The 20925-nt window shown below is 41.5% G+C and overlaps 2 protein-coding genes across 2 annotated transcripts in view; one reads left to right on the top strand and one right to left on the bottom strand.

The window, feature by feature from the left end:
* Window positions 1-1575: 1575 nt before the first annotated feature.
* On the bottom strand, window positions 1576-11257 carry LOC307249381 (NLR family CARD domain-containing protein 3-like). The gene is made up of 9 exons (XM_080026066.1): window positions 11179-11257; window positions 10693-10800; window positions 10353-10434; window positions 10014-10242; window positions 6456-8274; window positions 3979-4152; window positions 3662-3826; window positions 2947-2993; window positions 1576-2799 (listed from the first exon to the last, which is right to left on the bottom strand). The coding sequence occupies exons 3-9, from the start codon at window positions 10353-10355 to the stop codon at window positions 2240-2242; spliced, it is 2997 nt and encodes a 998-aa protein (XP_079882192.1). The 5' UTR covers window positions 10356-10434; window positions 10693-10800; window positions 11179-11257; the 3' UTR covers window positions 1576-2239.
* A 3925-nt stretch (window positions 11258-15182) lies between these two features.
* The window catches only part of LOC307249384 (intermediate filament protein ON3), a gene marked incomplete at both ends in the record, with an annotated part of 13629 nt that continues 7886 nt past the window's right edge, over window positions 15183-20925 (top strand). Inside the window, one exon of the mRNA XM_080026070.1 lies at window positions 15183-15506. Coding sequence (XP_079882196.1) covers window positions 15183-15506 — 324 coding nt within the window. The remainder of the gene's footprint in view (window positions 15507-20925) is intronic.

The raw sequence follows: 20925 nt of genomic DNA, 5'->3' as shown, positions 1-20925 counted from the left end.
ATTAATATTAAAAACAAAAAACACTAAAATCCAATTTAAAGAGGTGTGTCATATATGTTTATTATCAGGAAATTATTGAATGAATACAGTTTTTTCCACCTTGCTGTCAGGAAGCAGATTGAACTATTTATACTCAATCTGCACATTGAAATCCACTTTCAATTTCTTCAGTTTACTGCATATTGCACATAATGTAAATAATATTCCACATTTTGCACCTTTCAATTATTTACTTTTTCTATTCCATTTTGCGTTTCCTTCTAGAATGTATTTATTGTATATATTACTTATTTCATCTTATCTTATTTTATTCTTTTCTACTTATTGCACCGTGGGTCGCAGAGAAACATATTGTAGATTCCTCTTTATGTCTGAAACATATATATTAGGGGAGAGTGGCCTAAGTTGTGCAACTTTTCACTCAAAGTGGCTTTAAACCTGCAGTGTGTAGAATTTTGGGTTTTATTTCCTAGCAGATTTTGTAGAAAGTAATTATAATATCCATAAGTACATTTAATTTAGTTCATAATAGCTGAAAAAAATGTTTTGAAATATTTTTTTTCCCTTAGAAAGGGTCTCATATATGTCCATATTTCTGCATATCTTGGACCAAGGCCTAGTGCCGCCATCTTGAAAGTGTCATAGTTGGAATGTCATCAGGTGCATTGTTTAACATTTTTAATTGTTCTTGTCCTTGAAGGCCACTGTAGCTTCTGTTATTATTCTAAAGGGTTGGGGTTACCCAGGGAGTGTTGCATTCTAGAACTTTGTAGAACTTTCTTGATGATGTCATATTACACACTGCACCTTTAAAGTAAGGCCTTGACAGTAAAGTCTCCAACTCAAATATGTACATATATTTCAGGGTGTTGTGCATCCCTGGCAATAAAAACTTTGGATCTGGAATAAACTGTTGAAGAAATATAGCTTTCGGAAAAAAAGTTGTCTTGTTGCACAACTTGCCACCGGTGTGGTGTAAGTTGTGCGGTTGGAGCTTTGCAGGTAAAACCATTAGATTTGCTAGGCCTTGTTTAAGAAAATTGTCCTTCAATCTTTGTCAACTATTTACTTTATTTACTTTAAATACACCTTAAATAAGTGATTGTCTAATGGATTTGTCTTGCATTACAGTTTATGAGATGTATAGCAATGGCACAATTTACCCCATGGTATTCTCTCCAACCGCACAACTTACACCACACCTCACTTTAAAGTCACTTTGAGTGAAAAGTTGCACAACTTAGGCCACTCTCCCCTATATATTTTTTTTATTAAATAAAAATTGGTCGCCCCCCTAGGGGGCCCCCTGACGGCTCTGGGCCCCAAGCAGTTGCCTGACTTGCCTGTTCACAAGCTGCGCCTCTTGCAGGTGCACGTTTTCCCAGTTGATGAATAACATTAGATCAGAACTCCACAGATGACAATCACAATCACAATCCCAATGTCTTATTGTTCAGCTCTAGCGGTGATAATCCAAAAAGGTTCATTCAGTTTTACGTGATAAATTAACTTAAATATTCTTGTATACACACTAGTATTAACTCTTTTAAATCGAAACACGTCAAGCTAAATGTGTATAACGTAAATATACTGGTGTGTATAAACTAGCATATTTATATACTTTAGCTATTGTTACTGAACCACAGAGACACAACAACTTATTCTTAATGGAAACAATTACGAAATGCAGTTGCAAAAATATGATGGAATTCTATTTTTAATTTAGTAAATTTTTTATTTAAATTTTTTTTAAAGTAAAGAGGTGAGATAGATAGATAAATGGTGGAAAAGAGAGGGATAAGGGACTGTACAGTATATTGTCTGAAAAAAGTTACATTTTCCATTAGGACCATTGACTTTAAGTATAATTTACTTCTTAATGTAAATACAAGTCAATTCAAAGTGCCTTACACTGGAAAAGAAGGTATAACTTACAGTAAAACCAACTACAGGTGACCATAAAAAGTATGTTATTGCATGCAGTATGCTGCAATGGGGACACACAGTACTTAAATTGGCATTATATAAACAAAGGGAGCCCACTTTAACTAGCAACATGCCAATTTACAGAGCCTAGGCTGTGTATTAACACTAGATTTTGTCAGCGCACACAGTACAGGCTAGCCTTCAGGTGGTGGATCGTGAGGAGATTCACTGATTTCTACAAAAGAAAATTGACGATCATTCAGAATCGCTGAATTCACCTGACAAATCCACAGGACTGGAAGTTGTCTCCCTCCTACAGACGACACAGAGACACTGAGGAACCATCTCTCCAGAATACAAATCCATACCACATGAACCCAAACCCAGGATACAGAGGTTCAGTGAATGTGGTGTTGAAGGTGTGGAGGTGGATCAGTGAGTCAGAGGAGACTCTGTAGAAGGACAGAGAGCCAGCAGGACAGTCCACATACACTGCTACTCTGTGAGAGACAGAGGAGGAGGAGATGGGTGTTACTCTGTTATTGTGACGGACAGAGTAACGACCACCATCACCATCAGAGCAGTACAGACTCCAGGACTGATCATTCGCTCCAAACCTACAGATATCACTGCTTCCTTTCCTTCTGATTCCTCTGTAACTCACTGATATATCAACCCCTCCTCTCCACTCGACCTCAAAGTAACACCGACCAGTCAGACCATTACTACACAGCAGCTGAGGACAGTACTCAAATCTCTCTGGATGATCAGGATATGGCTGACTCTCCTCCACATCTTTCACCTTCCTGTTGTTGTCAGACAGTTTGAGGTTTCTGTTTACTGTGTTTGTGTCCAGTGTGAGTTCACAGGAATCTGATGGAGAGATAAAACACAACACAGCAGCAGTTTATTATCAGACACCTGAAGGGTTTATTCTCTGATTGTGTCCTGATGTTCATTTCTATGAAGTTAAAGGATGACACATTTTGTTTCCATCAGTCAAACTGAATCCACACTTACACTTCCTCAGACCAGGTTTTAACCTCTGCTCTCCACCGTGGTCCACCCTGGAGGAAGAAACAGTCAGAATGATGCTCTATCAACATGAGTCCTAACTGCTGTTCAACATGAAGCAGTGTTCCTCAGTGTGTCAGTGTGTTAGAGAAAGCGGCTGAAACACATATGTGTCAACTGTCTATCATTCTCTCACTGCTGTCTGACACAAGAAGAAGAAGATAGGATAAAAAGAGAAGAAGGCTGTGCACAGCCTGAAAAAGCAAAGTGGCTTCACCCCTCCTTGTCCCCACTCGTTCGAGGAACTACTTAGGTCGGGTGCCCTAGGCCCCTCACACAGGGGTGGCTGGGGCCACAGAAGTGATCATATCATCTTGCCATGGAAAAATAATTTCAGTCGGCACCAAAGTGTTATGGGGTTGTTGTTTCTGCACCACTAGGCCAGTTGGCTGACCCCGTTCCTGTTGCTGGAGATGATGGAGGTCAGACAACTGGCCATGTGGTGCAGAGATAAAACAACCTCTTCCTGAACGTTGACAAGACCAAACTTCAAACTTCATCATTCGTCATAGTCATTTTATACTTTACTTCATAGCTATGAACCAGTTAGATCGCTTGACTTGAGCTACTAGTTCTATAAGAGAAAACACGTGTCCTTCTTCATGATGGACCAGAGGGGAAGGACACCAGCAGTGTGTGAGCTCTTGTTGTCTGTCCATACCTGAGAGTGTCCAGTCTCCAGTCTGGATCCTCCGACAGCAGCTTCACTCCTGAGTCTCCAGGATGGTTGTAGCTCAGGTCCAGCTCTCTCAGATGGGAGGGGTTGGATTTCAGAGCTGAGGCCAAAGACTCACAACCTTCTGTTGTGACCTGACAGCCTGACAGACTGGAATAAGAAAAATATCATGAATTCAGTATTTTAGAAAATCATGTCAGCGGAAATAATTTACAGATGTTGACCTGCATTACCAACATGACCCGAAAGCTGGATGAGCAGGATTTTGAAAAATCAACTGTTAAACAAAGATGAATTCTGACCTGAGTGTTTCCAGTTTACAGTGTGGACTCTTCAGTCCAACAGACAGACGCTCCACTCCTGAATCCTGTAGGTCGTTGTTACTCAGGTCCAGCTCTCTCAGACTAGAGGACTGGGAGCAGAGAACTGAGGACAGAGCTTCACAGCTTCTCTCTGAGAGGTTACAGCCACTCAGCCTGGAGGAGAATTAGTGAACACAAATAAAACAATGTTGTACAATTATTTAAAAAATCAAGCACTATTGATTAGGGATGCGGATCCTTTACGAGAAATTATTCTTTTAACGAACCTGTTATTGCTTTTATTGCTTATGAGATGATTAGAGCTTGATATGAGACGTTTAATAGATCATATTTCCATCTACAGGGATAAAAAAATGTCTCTCCCAAACAAATGTATAGTTAAAATTTCTCGCCAAAAACAAAATTTTCCTGAAGGAGAATTAGTGAACACAGATTTTAAAAAACTTGTATTATTTGAAACAATAAAGCACTATTGACTACGGATGGTGATCGTTTATTTACATGTATATCTATTCTATAACGCTCATCCTCTGGATTGTAATCCCATTGCCTAATACTTATTTTACTGAGTCGACCTGAACCAATCACATCTTAAACCGTATGCAAACCTCAAACCTGTTTATTTTTCAAATTTGTTCAAGAGAAAAGCTCTTATCCTTATTGTAACACAGGTTGTAAAATTGGATCCCTATTTTTAACTGACAGGACTTGCAACACTCTGTTGCGCTGAATTGCAGCCAAACTTTTGACCTCTTGACACATCCCACAGACATCCTTGCAAGCAACTGACAATCAGATTTCATATTGTCTTTGGTTTAGCAACTAACGGCTGACCATTTCTTCCAAAAACCTTTATTGGACAATCAACGTATGTCAAACGATTGGATACGATGCTAAAGTGATTGGATTCAAACTCGATATGTAGCCAATAAATGATTGGACCAACTGGACCTACTGGACTCGATAGCAGCATCTCTAAGCTCAAACTTGAGTGATTTTTGTATTTTGAGAGAAGATGAACCAGGTCCTTAACCCTTTAGGCGCCGGGTATTATTTTTAAAAATACTAGATTTTGACACCTAAATTTCAGAAGGCTCTGGATTGAAAGTGGTTTGAGATAGAGACAAAGTGTAAATGAGACAAATATTGAGAATGACCTAAAGTTTATCTAGGGAGTAATTTTTTCCATCTGATTAGCATATTATGACGTCATATGGCGGCGGCCATGTTGGATTATGTCATTTCCATGAAATACCTGATATTTTGAAATAGAGTTGAACTTATTTCATCAAGTTCACCCCCTCCATCCATTTGTTATGATGTCCACTATGTTGTAAGCCAACAGTTGTAAACTAGAATTAGAACTACACCACAAAACAGGCACTTTTTATGATTTTAGATTTTTTTACCCATTTTAATTTACTTTTGTCTTCTATTATTATGATTATTATTATTACCATTATAATATGATAATATGAATATATATATATATATATATATATATATATATATATATATATATATATATATATATATATATATATATATATATATATATTCATATTCAATAGTTTTTTTCTCTCTGTTGTGTACTTGATGTATTTGCATTGAATATTGTATGTATTGTTGTTTTTCCTTGAATTTGTTTGAACTCGACGTCATTGTAAATGAGGGTCACCCCTCAATTGGTCTCGAGGATAAACAAAAGTTAAATGAAATTAAATGAAAAATACATTTATATAATGCTGCGTCACATGGCTGCACCACTGCTGCGCATGGACGCACCGGGGCCGTAGAAAGAGTGCACACTAACTCCCTACTTTTGCTTGCCATATTCTCTCAATAACTCCTAAATCCAGCTTCAGCATAAATAGCTTAGTGGCACACTATCTCCGATTTCACACCCAACAACTGCGCGATTCATTTGCAGCCTGGGCGCGGAGGTGTGTCACCTCTGCTCTGACGGCCGGCTCGGACTGCTCCGAGGGGCTGCTCCGAGACTGACCGCCTGTCAGTGCTTTTGGTCGGGGAGGGGCTCTCGGCAGCACCCGCTGCTCGTTGAGCAATGAGCACAGTAACTGCAGAGTGAAACGTGCTTTCACGTCAGTCTCCAAACACCACAAAAGTTTTCAATAAAACCAGAAAAAATCGCTAGGAGGATGACAAAAAAAGTTTTGATGGGATTTTTTTTTTTTTTTTTGGGATGGGATTTCCGGATTTCCGCGAATATTTTGCATTGAAGGATGACGTTTTTCTGAGCTAAGGTCTAGGTATGGGATGTCTGCCAACTAGTGGAGGGGAGTTTGAACAAAATATAACACTCTATTTAGAGAAAACAGCTGTTTGATTCAGTAAAGCGTCTTGTCGCAATTTTGCGACTTTGGCGCCTAAAGGGTTAATTGAACTGGGTTTCAATGGCCAGCCCTACACTTGACATGATTCATATGTCCACCTACAGAGCTTTGTTGGAGGCTTTGACCACTGGCAGCAGCCTCAGAAGAACCTTCTCCGAAGCGGAGTATTTCTTCAGGTCAAACACGTCCAGATCTTTTTCTGATGAGAGTAAGATGAAGCAGAGAGCTGACCACTGAGCAGGAGACAGTTTCTCTGAAGAGAGACTTCCTGAACTCAGGGACTGTTGGATCTCCTCCACTAGAGAACGATCATTCAGTTCATTCAGACAGTGGAACAGATTGATGCTTTTCTCTGAAGAGATATCCTCATTGATCTTCTTCTTGATGTACTTTAATGTTTTCTTGGTATCTGTTTCCTTGTTGGTGTTGGAGATACTTCCTGTCTGTGTCAGCAGACCTCTGAGGAAATTCTGATTGGTCTGCAGTGAAAGACCCAGGAGGAAGCGGAGGAACAAGTCCAGGTGTCCATTTGGACTCTGCAAGGCCTTGTCCACAGCACTCTGGTGGAGATGTGTTAGATTAGCTTTGTTCCTGAAGGCTTTAGACCGCCAGGATGTTGTTTCTTCATCAGACATCAGATTGACTCCAGAGTTGATGAATGTCAGATGGACATGAAGAGCAGCCAGAAACTCCTGAACGCTCAGATGGATGAAGCAGAACACCTTGTCCTGGTACAGTCGACTTTCCTCTCTAAAGATCTGTGTGAACACTCCTGAGTACACTGAGGCTGCTCTGATATCGATGCCACACTCTGTCAGGTCTGATTCATAGAAGATCAGGTTTCCTTTCTGCAGCTGCTCAAAAGCCAGTTTTCCCAGAGACTCGATCATCTTCCTGCTCTCTGGACTCCAGTGTGGATCTGTCTCAGCTCCTCCATCATACTTGGTGTTCTTCAGTTTGGCCTGAACCACCAGGAAGTGGATGTACATCTCAGTCAGGGTCTTGGGCAGCTCTCCTCCCTCTCCGGTCTTCAACACATCCTCCAGAACTGTAGCAGTGATCCAGCAGAAGACTGGGATGTGGCACATGATGTGGAGGCTTTGTGATTTCTTGATGTGGGAGATGATTCTGCTGGCCTGCTCCTCATCTTTGAATCTCTTCCTGAAGTACTCCTCCTTCTGTGGGTCAGTGAACCCTCTGACCTCTGTCACCATGCCAACACAGTCAGGAGGGATCTGATTGGCTGCTGCAGGTCGTGTGGTTATCCAGAGGCGAGCAGAGGGAAGCAGTTTCCCCCTGATGAGGTTTGTCAGCAGCACATCCACTGAAGTGGACTCTGTTACATCGGTCAGTATCTCATTGTTGTGGAAGTCCAGAGGAAGTCGACACTCATCCAGACCGTCAAAGATGAACACAACCTGGAACTCTTCAAAGCTGCAGATTCCTGCTGCTTTGGTTTCAGTGAAGAAGTGATGAACAAGTTCCACTAAGCTGTACTTTTTCTCTTTGAGCACATTCAGCTCTCTGAACGTGAATGGAAACGTGAACTGTATGTCCTGGTTGGTTTTGTCTTCAGCCCAGTCCAGAGAGAACTTCTGTGTTAAGACAGTTTTCCCAATGCCAGCCACTCCCTTTGTCATCACTGTTCTGATTGGTTCATCTCTTCCAGGTGAGGCTTTAAAGATGTCTTCTTGTCTGATAGTTGTTTCTGGTCTGTGTGGGTTCCAGGATGCTGTTTCAATCTGTCTGACCTCATGTTCATCATTGACCTCTCCAGTCCCTCCCTCTGTGATGTAGAGCTCTGTGTAGATTTGATTCAGAAGGGTTGGGTTTCCTGCTTTAGCGATCCCCTCAAACACACACTGGAACTTCTTCTTCAGGTTTGACTTAAGATCACGTTGGCACATTGGCGCTATGCTTCCTGAATGAACAAACAAGAACTATGATTAATCACTGGATGATAAAACAAATCTGTTCTCCCACAGTTCCTTTCGAAAACGAACATTTTCAATATCTCAGAAATAGTCAAATCCCAAAAGTAATTAAATGTACCTGCACCGCTCAGACAGAGTTAGTCTGTTGCCTAAAGCTGCGAACACACCGCACTCGCCCCCTGCGGCGGTGGTGAACGCAAGTTGCTCGCCGCTTGATCATATTGGGCCATATATTCCTGACGCCGACGCCGTTTCTGAGATCAGACCCGTCACATTTACGCTGTAACAACAACAACAGCATGGTCCAGCTGTGCCAAAAAATACAGATGTAGGTACACTGTGTAACCAGCGGCAGTCATGTCACAAATAGCATTAAAACAGCATGAAGACGCACCCCGATCGCAAATACACACACATTAACAGCAATTCAGCAACATACTAAACACAATGACAACAGCAGTGTGTGCTCAGCGGCAAAAATAAAGGCAGACATCAGCCTACCAGAAAGGACAACACCGGTGCTTCGCTGTACTATATTGGAATTCCACACGGACACTGCCGTCAAGTTTGGGTTCATATTATCCTCCGGAACAGCACACAGCTGGGTGAGTTTCACTATGCTAACCGGCGCTGCCTTGGCTAAAGTACAACCAACAGGTAAACAGATGCAAAATACACATATTTGCAGAATGTATTGGAAGCACAATGTCCTCACTCCACACGCCCACCTCGTCTTGCACATAGATGTATATAGAACACGGTCTTGCAGACCACAGGGCAATCTCAACGCTAATTGGCTATCGCGACGACGCCAAAAAGATAAACATTTTCATCTTCTGCGTTCGCCGCATATGTTTGCCACGCCGCAGATGGTTGAGCCTTCGATTCACGCGCTTCGATGAGGCAGGCCACGCGCCGCGGAAACGCCCGCCGCTGGACGCCGATTCTCGGGTGGATGCGCGGCCACGCGCTACTACATTGACTTTGAACGTAATCTCGCCGCACGGCCAGTGCGTTGTGTTCGCAGCTTTATGGCAGTGACATTGGGCAGTAACAAGCTCTGGGAACTTACGACATTGCAGCACAGGTGTTTTATCCTCCCAACTGAACCTTCAAGGCAGCAAGGTTAGGGTTAGGGTAATTGTTAGGGTTAGAGTTAGTGCTGCCTCCAAGGCTCCATTGGGAGAACAAAACACTATCGAGCGGCAGCACACACATCAGATCACGATCAGTAAGTACAACAACCTATTCATCGATTTTGAAAATGTGGGACTTCGGACAATGTCATCAACACAAATGAGGTCTGACTTCTATAATATCAAGTCAGAAGTTCCTGTGTTCGGAGTTCAATGGAACACACCCCTCCTACCCGATGTAAAAGGTTTCACTAACTGTCTGTTGATATTTATTTTAGCATGGGAATGTTGCCAAAGACACCTGCAAAGTGCTTTCATCAGCGGTATGCTCGATCACAATTGTTTTACCTCACTTGTTGACAGATATGAACTTAACGGAACATTACCTGGATTCAAATCTTATTGATTCCAACTTTCAATATCTTCAGAACATCAGTTGAGAACAGTTTCTGGCTGTGTTCAGCCCAGGAGAATTCATAGACCCAATACTAATGTGTGAATCATATTAACAGAAGATTGTGGAAATGTTAACTCTCCCATGTTGCCTCCATTTCCTCTTCCATCAAGTTAAATCTATAAAATTGTCTTACTTCTCCACAGAAGGTCAGCCAGCTCCTCCTGCTTCATTCTCCTCAGGAAGTGCAGTGTGATCTTCAGAAACGCTTCTCTGCTGCTCCTCCTCTGCTCTTCATCCTCACCGTCCAACACCTCCTCATCCTCCCTCTGACCCTCTAAGCATTCTGGGTAATCTGGACTCAGAAGCTTCTGGATCTTCTTCAGCTCGTTCTTCACAAACGTGACAATGTTTTCCTCCAGCAGCTGCAACAGAATATTATATGAAACTTGATGGACGGACTGACGGTCCAAGTAAAACATGGAAGTTATTGTGAACAGAACAGATGGAAAGTAGTTGTTGTACATGTACAGACCATGAATGTGGAGTCCAGGTGTGTTTGTTGCTGCTGGGCAGACCGACCACTGGGAACCTCTGAGGCCTCCTGGTCCAACACGCTGTCGGTTCATACAGATTTATTAACACATTCTTTTTTTATTGGTAATTTTTTCATGCATTCTTCGACAGAGATACAATGGGGATAGAGAGGGGAATGACAGGCAGAGAAAGACCCTGGCTGGAATCGAACCCAGGTCTGCTACGATGAGGACAGTGTCTCTATGGGGGGCAGAGTTTGGGGGGGGGCTCTTACCACTGCACCATAGAGTTTCCCCATTTACAGTAAATTTAAAGTAAAATACTATTTTAAGTCTTACCAAGAGGAGAGTCCATCTTTAAACGTTAGAGGTTCCGCCTTTGACCAGTCGCTCTTTAAGGACACACAGCTGGGTCCAGGTCCAGGAGAGTCCGGTCTCTGATGAATCCTGGTAGACAGAGAGGAAGAACATACAGAGACAGAAATTCACCTTTTAATCTTCAGCCACAGAAGCTAATGGAGAAACAAACAGCTAAGGGATCAAGGTAAGGAAGATAACCTGTAAAACATGGGCTGCCCTGCACTCTTCTATTCAGAACTAATGTGACTCACCACTTTAGGTAGTCAAGTTAAGTTATTTATTAGTCGATTTACAAGAGGCACATTGAAATTTATCTTATCCCCTCTCAAAATATATATATCCCTTCTCAAGATACCACACTTTGGGGGGGGAGGGTCAGCCATAGTTATTTTATATTACTATTATTATGATTATTATCATTATTTGATGCTGCAGACATGATAAAGTAACTTGATGTTGACTTACTCTGTTTCTGGAGAACGTCCTTTGAAACATAGTGGTGGCTCCTTGGAACAGTCGCTCTTGAAGGACACACAGCTGGGTCCAGGTCCAGGAGAGTCTGGTTTGTCATGTTGGATCCTGATGGAATCACAACAATGTAAGATGCTTTTTAAGATTATTATTTGAGTTTTGAATGTTTTAATACTGAAAACGTAAAGAGTAAAGAACATGAAGTGATCATGACAAAGACATCAAAGTTCATCTCAGCAGAGATAGATATTAGTAACAGACACAAACATTTAAATTCTGACCTCTGATCAGCAGACTGGGCTCCATCTTTGAAAAAAATAGGTTTATCCATAGACCAGTCACTCTTGATGGACACACAGCTGGGTCCAGGTCCAGGTCTGTTCAACACAACACACACACACACACACACACACACACACACACACACACAGAGCTTTGAGTGTGAATAATGATGGTGCAGTGATTTGAGTCATGGACAGTTAGAGATCCTCATGTCACCTCTGAGCTTTGGTCTGGCCGTCATGTTCCCCACACAGAGTGGTTTTAGAGGGAGGGACTCCCTCCTCTCTGTCCTCACTCTGATCCATAGCAGAGCCCACACCTTCACACAAACACAACAACATGTTCATTCATTACAACAAGCTTTACATCACAGGACACATTAGTTCACTGTCACTAACTAAAATATCAGGAAGTGGTAACTTTAATATCACAATGCTAACAAGTCAAATTATTCTAGATGACGATATGTCCAAACGGCCAGCAATTATTTATGAGTCAGCTATTCTGGTGAACACTTTGTGCTAAAATCACTTATTTCTACATCAATTAATACACAGCCTAGGCTTTTTTGAACAAACAGTGTTTAAAGAAAAGGAGGAAACTGTAGCTGGCAACATGCCCGTTTACAGAGCCTAGGCTGTGAATTAACACTGTATTATTTTCAGCGCAGACACAGTACAGACAGGTAGCAGATACACTTATCAAGACAAAATCTGATTTTGACAATAAGCATTCTCCAGAATTTAAATGAGCTGCTCCAATATGTTCCATACAAACCTTACAGCAAGTAGTCATGTAGTTACAAAGTTTTTAATTGAACTGAACCTTTGCTACATCCTGAACAACAAAATGTATTTTGGGTATTAAAGCTGGGGTGGAGGATTTGGGGAAAATGGCAGTTGGGATAGAGATTCAAATCCAAATACCTCAACCGCTCCACTTGTTCTCTTTGGTCTCTCCCCTATGGTCCCTCCCTGACACGCTCTACACCAACAAAGTCATGCCAAAGTGAATGGACAGTCTCAACAGCCAATGAGAACAGAGAATCAGAGCCTTGCTCTGATTGGTCAAAGTGTACAGCTCATGTTAACTTTGACCAATCAGAAATCACATACCCCAGCTTTAATGGAGGTCAAGAGAAAATCAAAGTCTGTGTCTTTAAATCTTAATCTTTAAATCTTTAAGTGATGACAAAGGTTGAACAGAGACACAGGAGAGCTCACATGCTGTTTCCTGTTGGACCAGTTCAGACATTCCCTTCATATTTCACTGATGATGTGAGCTCAGATTACAATCAAACTGCTGTTGATTCTACTGAACAAACTAACGATATTACATGGGAATCTTTACTTAAACTCTACAGTATATTTCAAATAGATATTTAGAAACAGCCAATCAGCATCAAGAAACATTTCTACCGTCCAGTTAAACAGCGACACAGCACAATGTGATCAAAGTGATCCTGATGATCAGACATTTACAGCTTTCTCTGGGAGGATTCTCACCTGCTGAACTGACTTCAGGTCGACTTACAGACACTTTCCACCTTCATGTGTGGAGGAAACACTGGGAGAGAAGACGCTGCTCATTTCATCCTGCTCAGTCCTGGTGTGTGTGTGATCTGAGGACGCCGTCACACCCTCACAACTTCACAGTCAAAGTCTAAAAAAACACTAATAGTCACGTGAAAACCAGTTCAACAAGTGAAGAGTGTTTTCGGTCTCTCCCCGCCTCCTCTCCTTTACCTGCCTGTTGATCTATTGTACCTGTGTGTAAGAGATGTTTATGATCTGTTTCTAAATAATTTCATGATGAAAATGAGTTTTCCATTTGGTCTTGTCATCGTGTGGCACCTTTCCTCAGCCCTTCCTTCCCATGATGCATTGCTCCTGAAATATTCCACCTCAACCTGCGGAGAAAACTCAACCATGGGGCGCCCTTAGCTCAGTTGGTAGGGCGCCCGCCCCCCGGGCCAGGCCCAGCAGCAGACCCGGGTTCGATTCCCGCCCGCGGTCGTTCTCTGCATGTCTCTGCCCCATTTCACCTCTGTCTCTCTGCACTATTAATAAAAGCATAAAAATGCCAAAAAATATCTTAAAAAAAAAAACTAAACCATTGCTCAGGACTATCCCGACAGCAAGAAGCTCCTTCACTTATAACACTGATTAACAGACCAGTAAACAGGCTTTATACTGAGCTGGAGACCCAGTAAACAGGCTTCATACTGAGCTGGAGACCCAGTAGACAGGCTTTATACTGAGCTGGAGACCCAGTAAACAGGCTTTATACTGGGCTGGAGACCCAGTAAACAGGCTTTATACTGAGCTGGAGACCCAGTAAACAGACTTTATACTGAGCTGGAGAAGCTAAAATCATCAGTGCTATTGCGGTTGCCGCGAAAGACGCGAGGGCCGCGCCGCTTGATCATATTGGGTCATATTCGCCACGCCAGGGAGCCCGACCTCCTCGCTCACCCTGAGCCACTCCTGCTTCTTTTTGTTCCGGTCCTTGTACAGGACGCTGTTGATGTCATAGAGCACCGGGATCACGCAAACGGTGATTATTATTTTTTCTTCCGTTTTATTTTCCTCTGTCCGTCGTCCAAAAGTGAGTGACTTCGGGAGTGGCTCAACGCTGATTGGCTATCGTGGCGCTGCGCTTAAAGTTCAATATTTTCAACTTCTGCGACGCACTTGTACATGGACTTTGTATGTAATCTAGTCCCGTCAGAGTGCAGTGTGTTCGCACCTTTAATGTGTCCTTAAAGAAGGGGCAAACGAAAGAATGAGAAAAACTATAAGAAAAAATGTATCCGATTAAACTATGGTTTATATTTAAAGGTGGAGTCAGCGATTCTGGAGAACGCTTGTTGTGCACTGGAGAAAAATAAATCCAGTGTTAATACATAACCTAGGCTCTGTAAACGGGCATGTCTCACTTTACAATTGGAGATTTTTTTTTTTGTTTAAATACATCAAATCTGCCAAATACAATTGTATCAAAATGTTGACTCCTCACATAGCAATGGGATGTGACTTAATATACTGAATTAAATATGTTTGGTCCGGGTTTGAACACACACTACCCATTCACTATATATTATATATGCAATATATATAATGTAAAATTGTTTCGTAAATGTTACATAGTGGACCTTTAAATTATTAAATGATTTGTTTGTGCAAATGTAACAAAGCACATGTAACTTATTTTACAAAATCTCAAACCCTGGAAAGCCAAACTGAGAAATACAGAGAGAGTTTTGTAGAGCTGATGGGCTTAATCAACTTTGTGTCAACTCATTTGGCGATGAATGTAACCAACATCATTTATATAAAAAGTTACGCACTGTAGCTTTAACTCTGTCCAAAATCTAAAACCCCTGGATACCGGACACCTATGCTTCTCTCCTGTGCTCCGTCCCCCTAACCTGACTCCACCCTGGGAGGTTTAAAAGTCTACGGGACACCTGAGACACTCCACTGAGGACCAGACATCCTACACTCACCTGTTAGCCTTCACCCAGTCACTCTCTGCTCGAGTCAAGCCTCTATCTATCTATCTATCTATCTATCTATCTATCTATCTATCTATCTATCTATCTATCTATCTATCTATCTATCTATCTATCTATCTATCTATCTATCTATCTATCTATCTATCTATCTATCCATCCATCCATCCATCTCTCCATCCAACTCACTAACCATTTCACCATGAGTCTGAGTCGCAGTAAGCGGATCAGCTCAAGCAGCTCTGTACGGAGCAGCAGTGGCTCGCGGCGGCTGAGTGGCTTTGGACCGGGGCAGGGCGGCGGCTTCACTGGCATCTCCCTGAGCTCGAGCTCTCTCTACGCGGGGACGAACGGCCACCACCACCACCACCACGGGCTCGGAGCTCCGCTGGCCGCGCTGTCCGTAAACAAAAGCCTTCTGGCGCCGCTAAACCTGGAGATCGACCCCAGCCTGTCCATGAGCCGAGCACACGAGAAGGAGCAGATAAAGAGCCTCAACAACCGCTTCGCAAGCTTCATAGACAAGGTAGGCTACATTATATACGTCAAGTTTATAGGCAGCTTATTAATAGAAAATAAGTGGTGGAAAAAAGTTTAGTAGGCCTACATTTATTTATAATTTTATTACATTTAAAGGCTGACTTCACCGGTGGGAATATGAAGGTGTATTGAACTCTGAGATCCTATGTAGTATGAATGTGCAAAAAATTATGAAATCGCTTCATCCTAGCCTGAGAAAAGGCAGAAAGAGTGTTTTAACCCTAGATTTTACTAGTGTGACATCACAATAGTAAAAATGTAGGGTTAGGATTAACAGGACAGCTGGGAAGACTGGGGAAAGACTGAGGGAAGAAAAACCTAATTCATTTTATTATAATAGCAAGTTTATAATGATAGAACGCCGGTTCCGTATGGGTGAAGTATTACTTTAAGTACTGTTCCTAAATACAATTAAATGCATTTCAGCTATATCTGTATTTTTGCTTACCGTTTCATTTGTAATACCACCTCACCTTTGAATACCAAGAGATGCATTTTCTAGATGTGGCACTTAAAATCTTCATCTCTACATTACTTAATGAAAATGCTCTTTAATGACAATATTTTTAGGGGGAATTTGGTGGAAACGTTGTCTCTAGAAAAATTATAATAGAATAATTAGACTCTGGACTGACAGTCTGTTTTTTATATCAATAACAATGTGTTTTTTGTTAAAATAATAGATTAAAAAATCCTGTTTTTGTGAAATAAAAGTCTATAAAGACAATTTATTTACTAATGTTTACTTTTTGGTGGTGTCTTAAGTTAAGTTTATTTTTTCAGTTTAAATTGGTGGAAAAAATAACATAAGAAAATTTGGACCAATCAGTGCAGTTAGAGTAGAAATCCATCTATTACAAATAAGCATGTATCATGTTCAGTTTGGATCATAATTGGGTTCTGAACGGGTTAACGACACAAGTTGACCTTTAAAAGAGTTATCCCCTTTGACCTCTGGCTCATAGAATTCTCTAGCATTTTATATATGGAGAAAATTCGCTATGAGATTTCAGGCAAAGCAAGAGAAATTTAAACAGATATGTCAGCCTTTCCTTATACAGTATACAGTACTGAAGTGACCTACATGACACCTCGTTGACTTTTTATTTTCTGCTTAACATTTACCTTTAGTTTAAACAATGTAACTGGAAGTCCTTAGAGACCTGTTAAGTAGAGTACGCCATGTTAGTTGTTTATTTTATTTTGTGTTCACTTTTTCAGTTGTGTGTGTGTGTGTTCTCTTTAAAAAAAATCACAAGTTGAATTCATATTTTTTTAAAGCCTGAATGGGACGATAACTTTCACCTGGCGTAGTTTAGGTGCGTTTAAATCTGGCCAGGCCTTTCTATTGCAGTAAAATACTTAAATGGTTAAATGGTTAAACGAGGAGGTAAGTGGTTGTGTCGAGTAGCAAAACCTTTCCCACAGAAGCATAAAGCCGGACACTGATACGGCTCTTTATAGGGACGATCTCAGCGTTCTCACGGAGTCGTTAACAAACTCTCACAATAGATTCTTTGTGCAGAGATAGATACACTTCAGGCATTAGAGGGATGGGGATACACATGGATTTAAAGGTGGAGTCAGTGATTCTGGAGAACGCCATTTGTCAAAATCAGTGAATTTCTCCTCTCCGTATTGTGTGTGCAATGTAAAAAATCTGGTCTTAATACACAGCCTATAGCTCTGTAAACTGGTATGTAGTCTAAACAAAGAGGGACCACTGTCTAGCAACATGCCCATTTACAGCGCCTAGACTTCAGCATACACACACACACACACACACACACACACACACACACACACACACACACACACACACACACACACATTAAGGACAGGTAGCGGATCATGAGGAGATATTCACTGATTTTGACAATAAGTGTTTTTGACAACAAGCGTTCTCCAGAATCACTGACTACACCACAAAGCACGGATCTGGAAGGTCTTCCTGTAAACGTTAAACTCTCACATCATGTTTGAGGGGAAATCAAATACGAAACAGCATTTTGCTCGGATCAATCTTTAAAAGTATCTGTATTTCGATATCTGGGGTGATTTTGGGAAACGGTCTGGACAAAAATATCTTTCTTTAGACAGAAAAAACATACATTTTTTAAACTGAGTTTAATAATTTTAAGATTTATTTTCATTCAGATTTTTGTAAAAGCTTAAAGGCCTACTTCACCGGTGGGAATATGAAGGTGCATTGAACTCGGAGATCCTATGAAGTATAAATGTGCAAAAAAAAAAATTAAATCGGATCATCCTAGCCTGAGAAAAGGCAGAAAGAGTGTGTTATGGTCTCACTGTCTAAACCTACATTTCTCTTTCTGTGACATTTATACTTCATAGGATCTCCGAGTTCAATACACCTTCATATTCCAACCGGTGAAGTAGGCCTTTAATAAGACAACCAACTTTGATATATCTTATGTTAATTTTTACTATTTTAGACCAGGTTTGCAGAGACCAATTCCTATACATTTCTGTTCATATTTTTAATTCGCTTTTCTAATGTCTATTCTATACTTGATGTATTTTTTAATCTTGATGCATTTCCTGCCCCTTTGAAGCACTTTGAATGGCCTTGTGTCTGAATTGTGCTATAGAAATAAACTTGCCTTGCCTTGCCTAATATTTCCCCATCTCTTCCATCATACATAATACAAACGTTGAAAAAGGCAAAGGAAAGTCACCTGATGAATGCACAGACCCTGCCATCGCTCGTGTAACCCGACCACAACTGGTTTCATCAGCTCTGAAACTTTAAAGAGCCTTTTCCCTCATGCAGGGAGGTGATTAGTGTGATGCAACAGGCAGACAGGGGGATGTGTGTGTGTGTGGGGGGGGGGGGGGGGAATTGTGTGTGTGTGTGTGTGTGTGTGGGGGGGGGTGGGGGGGAGATCGGTTACAGGACGAGACCCAGTTTAAAACTGAATGAGGGTCAATGACACACTGAGAAATGTGAGAGGATTCATTGATAGGGTTTTTTTGTTTGTTTGTTTTCTGTAGAAATGACCGGAGGGGAACTTAAAAAAAGAGACCAAAACTGAAGTGAAGCCTCATGGAAACCTTGTATAAAAAAAACATTTAAAAAATAGTATAACAAATAATATAAAAAAATATATAAATACAGCTCTGGAAAAAAAATTAGAGACCATTCCAAATGTTCAGTGTCTTTTGTTTGACTATTTAAAGGCATATGTTTGAGTAGAATGAATATTTTTGTTTTATAATGTAAACTACTGACAACATTTCTACCAAATTTACAATAAAATATTGTCATTAAAGAGCATTTTCAACAAGTAATGTAGAGATGAAGATTGAAGAAAAATCCAGAACGGTCTCTTTATTTTTCCCAGAGCTGCCTATAACTATTTTCAGATGCTTTATCATGAAACTAACTCCCCACATAGATAGACAGACAGACAGACAGACAGACAGACAGACAGACAGACAGACAGACAACTCCCCACATTACATAAGGATTTAGTGGATTTAGGTTTACAGTAACAGGGCCTTTAAAAGTTGAATCAGGGTCAATGATACACTGCGAAATATGATAGTATTTATTGATAGTGTTGTTTTTGCGGATATGGCCGAAGGAGACCGTATAAAAAGAGACACAAATCCAGTGAATGAACCCTGAATAAACGGCATTGGGCCCAAAGGATATTTAAGCTTATCGGCCCATTTCCTTCCCATTGAAATTGTGTTGCAACCTGATGACTTGGGTTAGACACAGAGGGAGGTTATTCTTCCCTGGACTGAACATAGGCTTTGTGTTCGAGTGTGTGTGTGTGGGGGGGGTGGGGGGGGGAGTGTGTGTGTGTGGGGGGGAGTGTGTGTGTGTGTGGGGGGGGGAGGGTGAGTGAGTGAGTGAGTGAGTGAGTGAGTGAGTGAGTGAGTGAGTGAGTGAGTGAGTGAGTGAGTGAGTGAGTGTGTGTGTGTGTGAGTGAGTGAGTGAGTGAGTGAGTGAGTGAGTGAGTGAGTGAGTGCATGCGTGTGTGCGTGTGAGAGAGCGAGCGAGCGTGTGCGTGTGTGTGTGTGCGAGCGAGCGAGTGAGTGAGTGCGTGTGTGTGTGCGCGCGTGTGTGTGTGTGAGGAGTATAATAGACGATGGATACACCCCACCGCGGGCACGAAACTTGAGCTGTAGAGATACGGTGTTGACATTCAGGTGAAATGAAACCGCTTTTCTTTAACCTCTGTTTGACCAAGGACTTTATTCTACTGTAGGACACTTCTTGTGTTGGGAATTGGGAGTTTGATACGGGATATAAGACATATTTTATAGGCAAGGCAAGGAAAGGCAAGTTTATTTCTAAAGCACAATTCTGACACAAGGCCGTTCAAAGTGCTTTACAGAGGCATGACATACATCAAGATAAAAATACATCAATTATAGAAAAGAAAACAAAAAGATTGTCTGATGTTATAGATTGTAAAATGTGACAAACGGGTGAGCTAAAATTGCAACACGTCACATAGGTACGGAAGTGTATATGGGCCATGGGAGACTAAAAAGGTTTTTTTTTTCAATATGCACTTAAAATAGTTAAAATGTTGTGAGTAAAGTGAAATACAATATCTATCTATAAAGCAAGAACCGTCTGTCTGTCTGTCTGTGTGTGTGTCTGTGTGTCTGTGTGTGTGTCTGTGACTCGCATATCTCTCTGAGTTTTAGTCAGATCGACCTGAGCTTCCAGATATGGCTCGTGCACGGCACGAAGGTGTGCATCCTTGACTGATTATGAAGTTTTTTTGGACAGGTACTGCACTAGTTTAGCATAAAGGCGACAGTTCCAGACTGCGATAAAGTTGGAAAAGTATTGACTGGAACTTTCCATAATACTCATGAGCAAAACGTCATTAAAACACAAACTATGCATCTTTTCTTTTTTTTTTTAAGATATTTTTTTGGCATTTTTATGCTTTTATTGATAGTGTAGAGACAGAGTTGAAAATGGGGCAGAGAGGGGAGTGACATGCAGAGAACGACCGCGGGCTGGAATCGAACCCGGGTCCGCTGCTGGCCGAGGCCCATGGGGGGGGACACACCCTACCAACTGAGCTAAGGGCGCCCCCCAATGCATCTTTTCTAATAAATAAACTTCCTAAGGGCCCGTGTCCACCTAACGCCTTTTTCCCACCGCAAGCGCCTTTTTTCAATTGATTCCCAATGAGAAGCGGCCGCCTCGGGAAAAGGCGGCCGCTCTGAGAAAAGGCGCAGCGCCCAGCGGTTTTTTTCGAGCGCTTTTTGTCTTTTTGTGCGGCCGCTTCGAGATTTGCAAGTTGAAAAAAGTTTAACTTTTCAGAAAGGCGGTGGGGACGTCACCGCCGCTTTTTTCAAACGGCCAATCAGATAGTAGATCGTCGGGACTCGTCGCCTTGGCAACAAAG

This window comes from Ammodytes marinus (genome assembly GCF_949987685.1).
Source record: "Ammodytes marinus genome assembly, chromosome: 4".
In the NCBI taxonomy this organism is placed as follows: Eukaryota; Metazoa; Chordata; class Actinopteri; order Uranoscopiformes; family Ammodytidae; genus Ammodytes; species Ammodytes marinus.
The sequence above is the reverse complement of the archived record's forward strand: the minus strand, read 5'-3'. Positions and strand labels throughout refer to the sequence as shown.

What these genes read in the sequence shown, in the direction of transcription:
- LOC307249381 (XM_080026066.1), bottom strand. An exon ending in GGCTGACCTTCTGTGGAGAA is followed by an intron (nt 8,275 to 10,013) that starts GTAAGACAATTT and finishes TTGTTCATTCAG; the next exon opens with GAAGCATAGCGCCAATGTGC. An exon ending in AAAACCTGGTCTGAGGAAGT is followed by an intron (nt 2,800 to 2,946) that starts GTAAGTGTGGAT and finishes TCTCTCCATCAG; the next exon opens with ATTCCTGTGAACTCACACTG.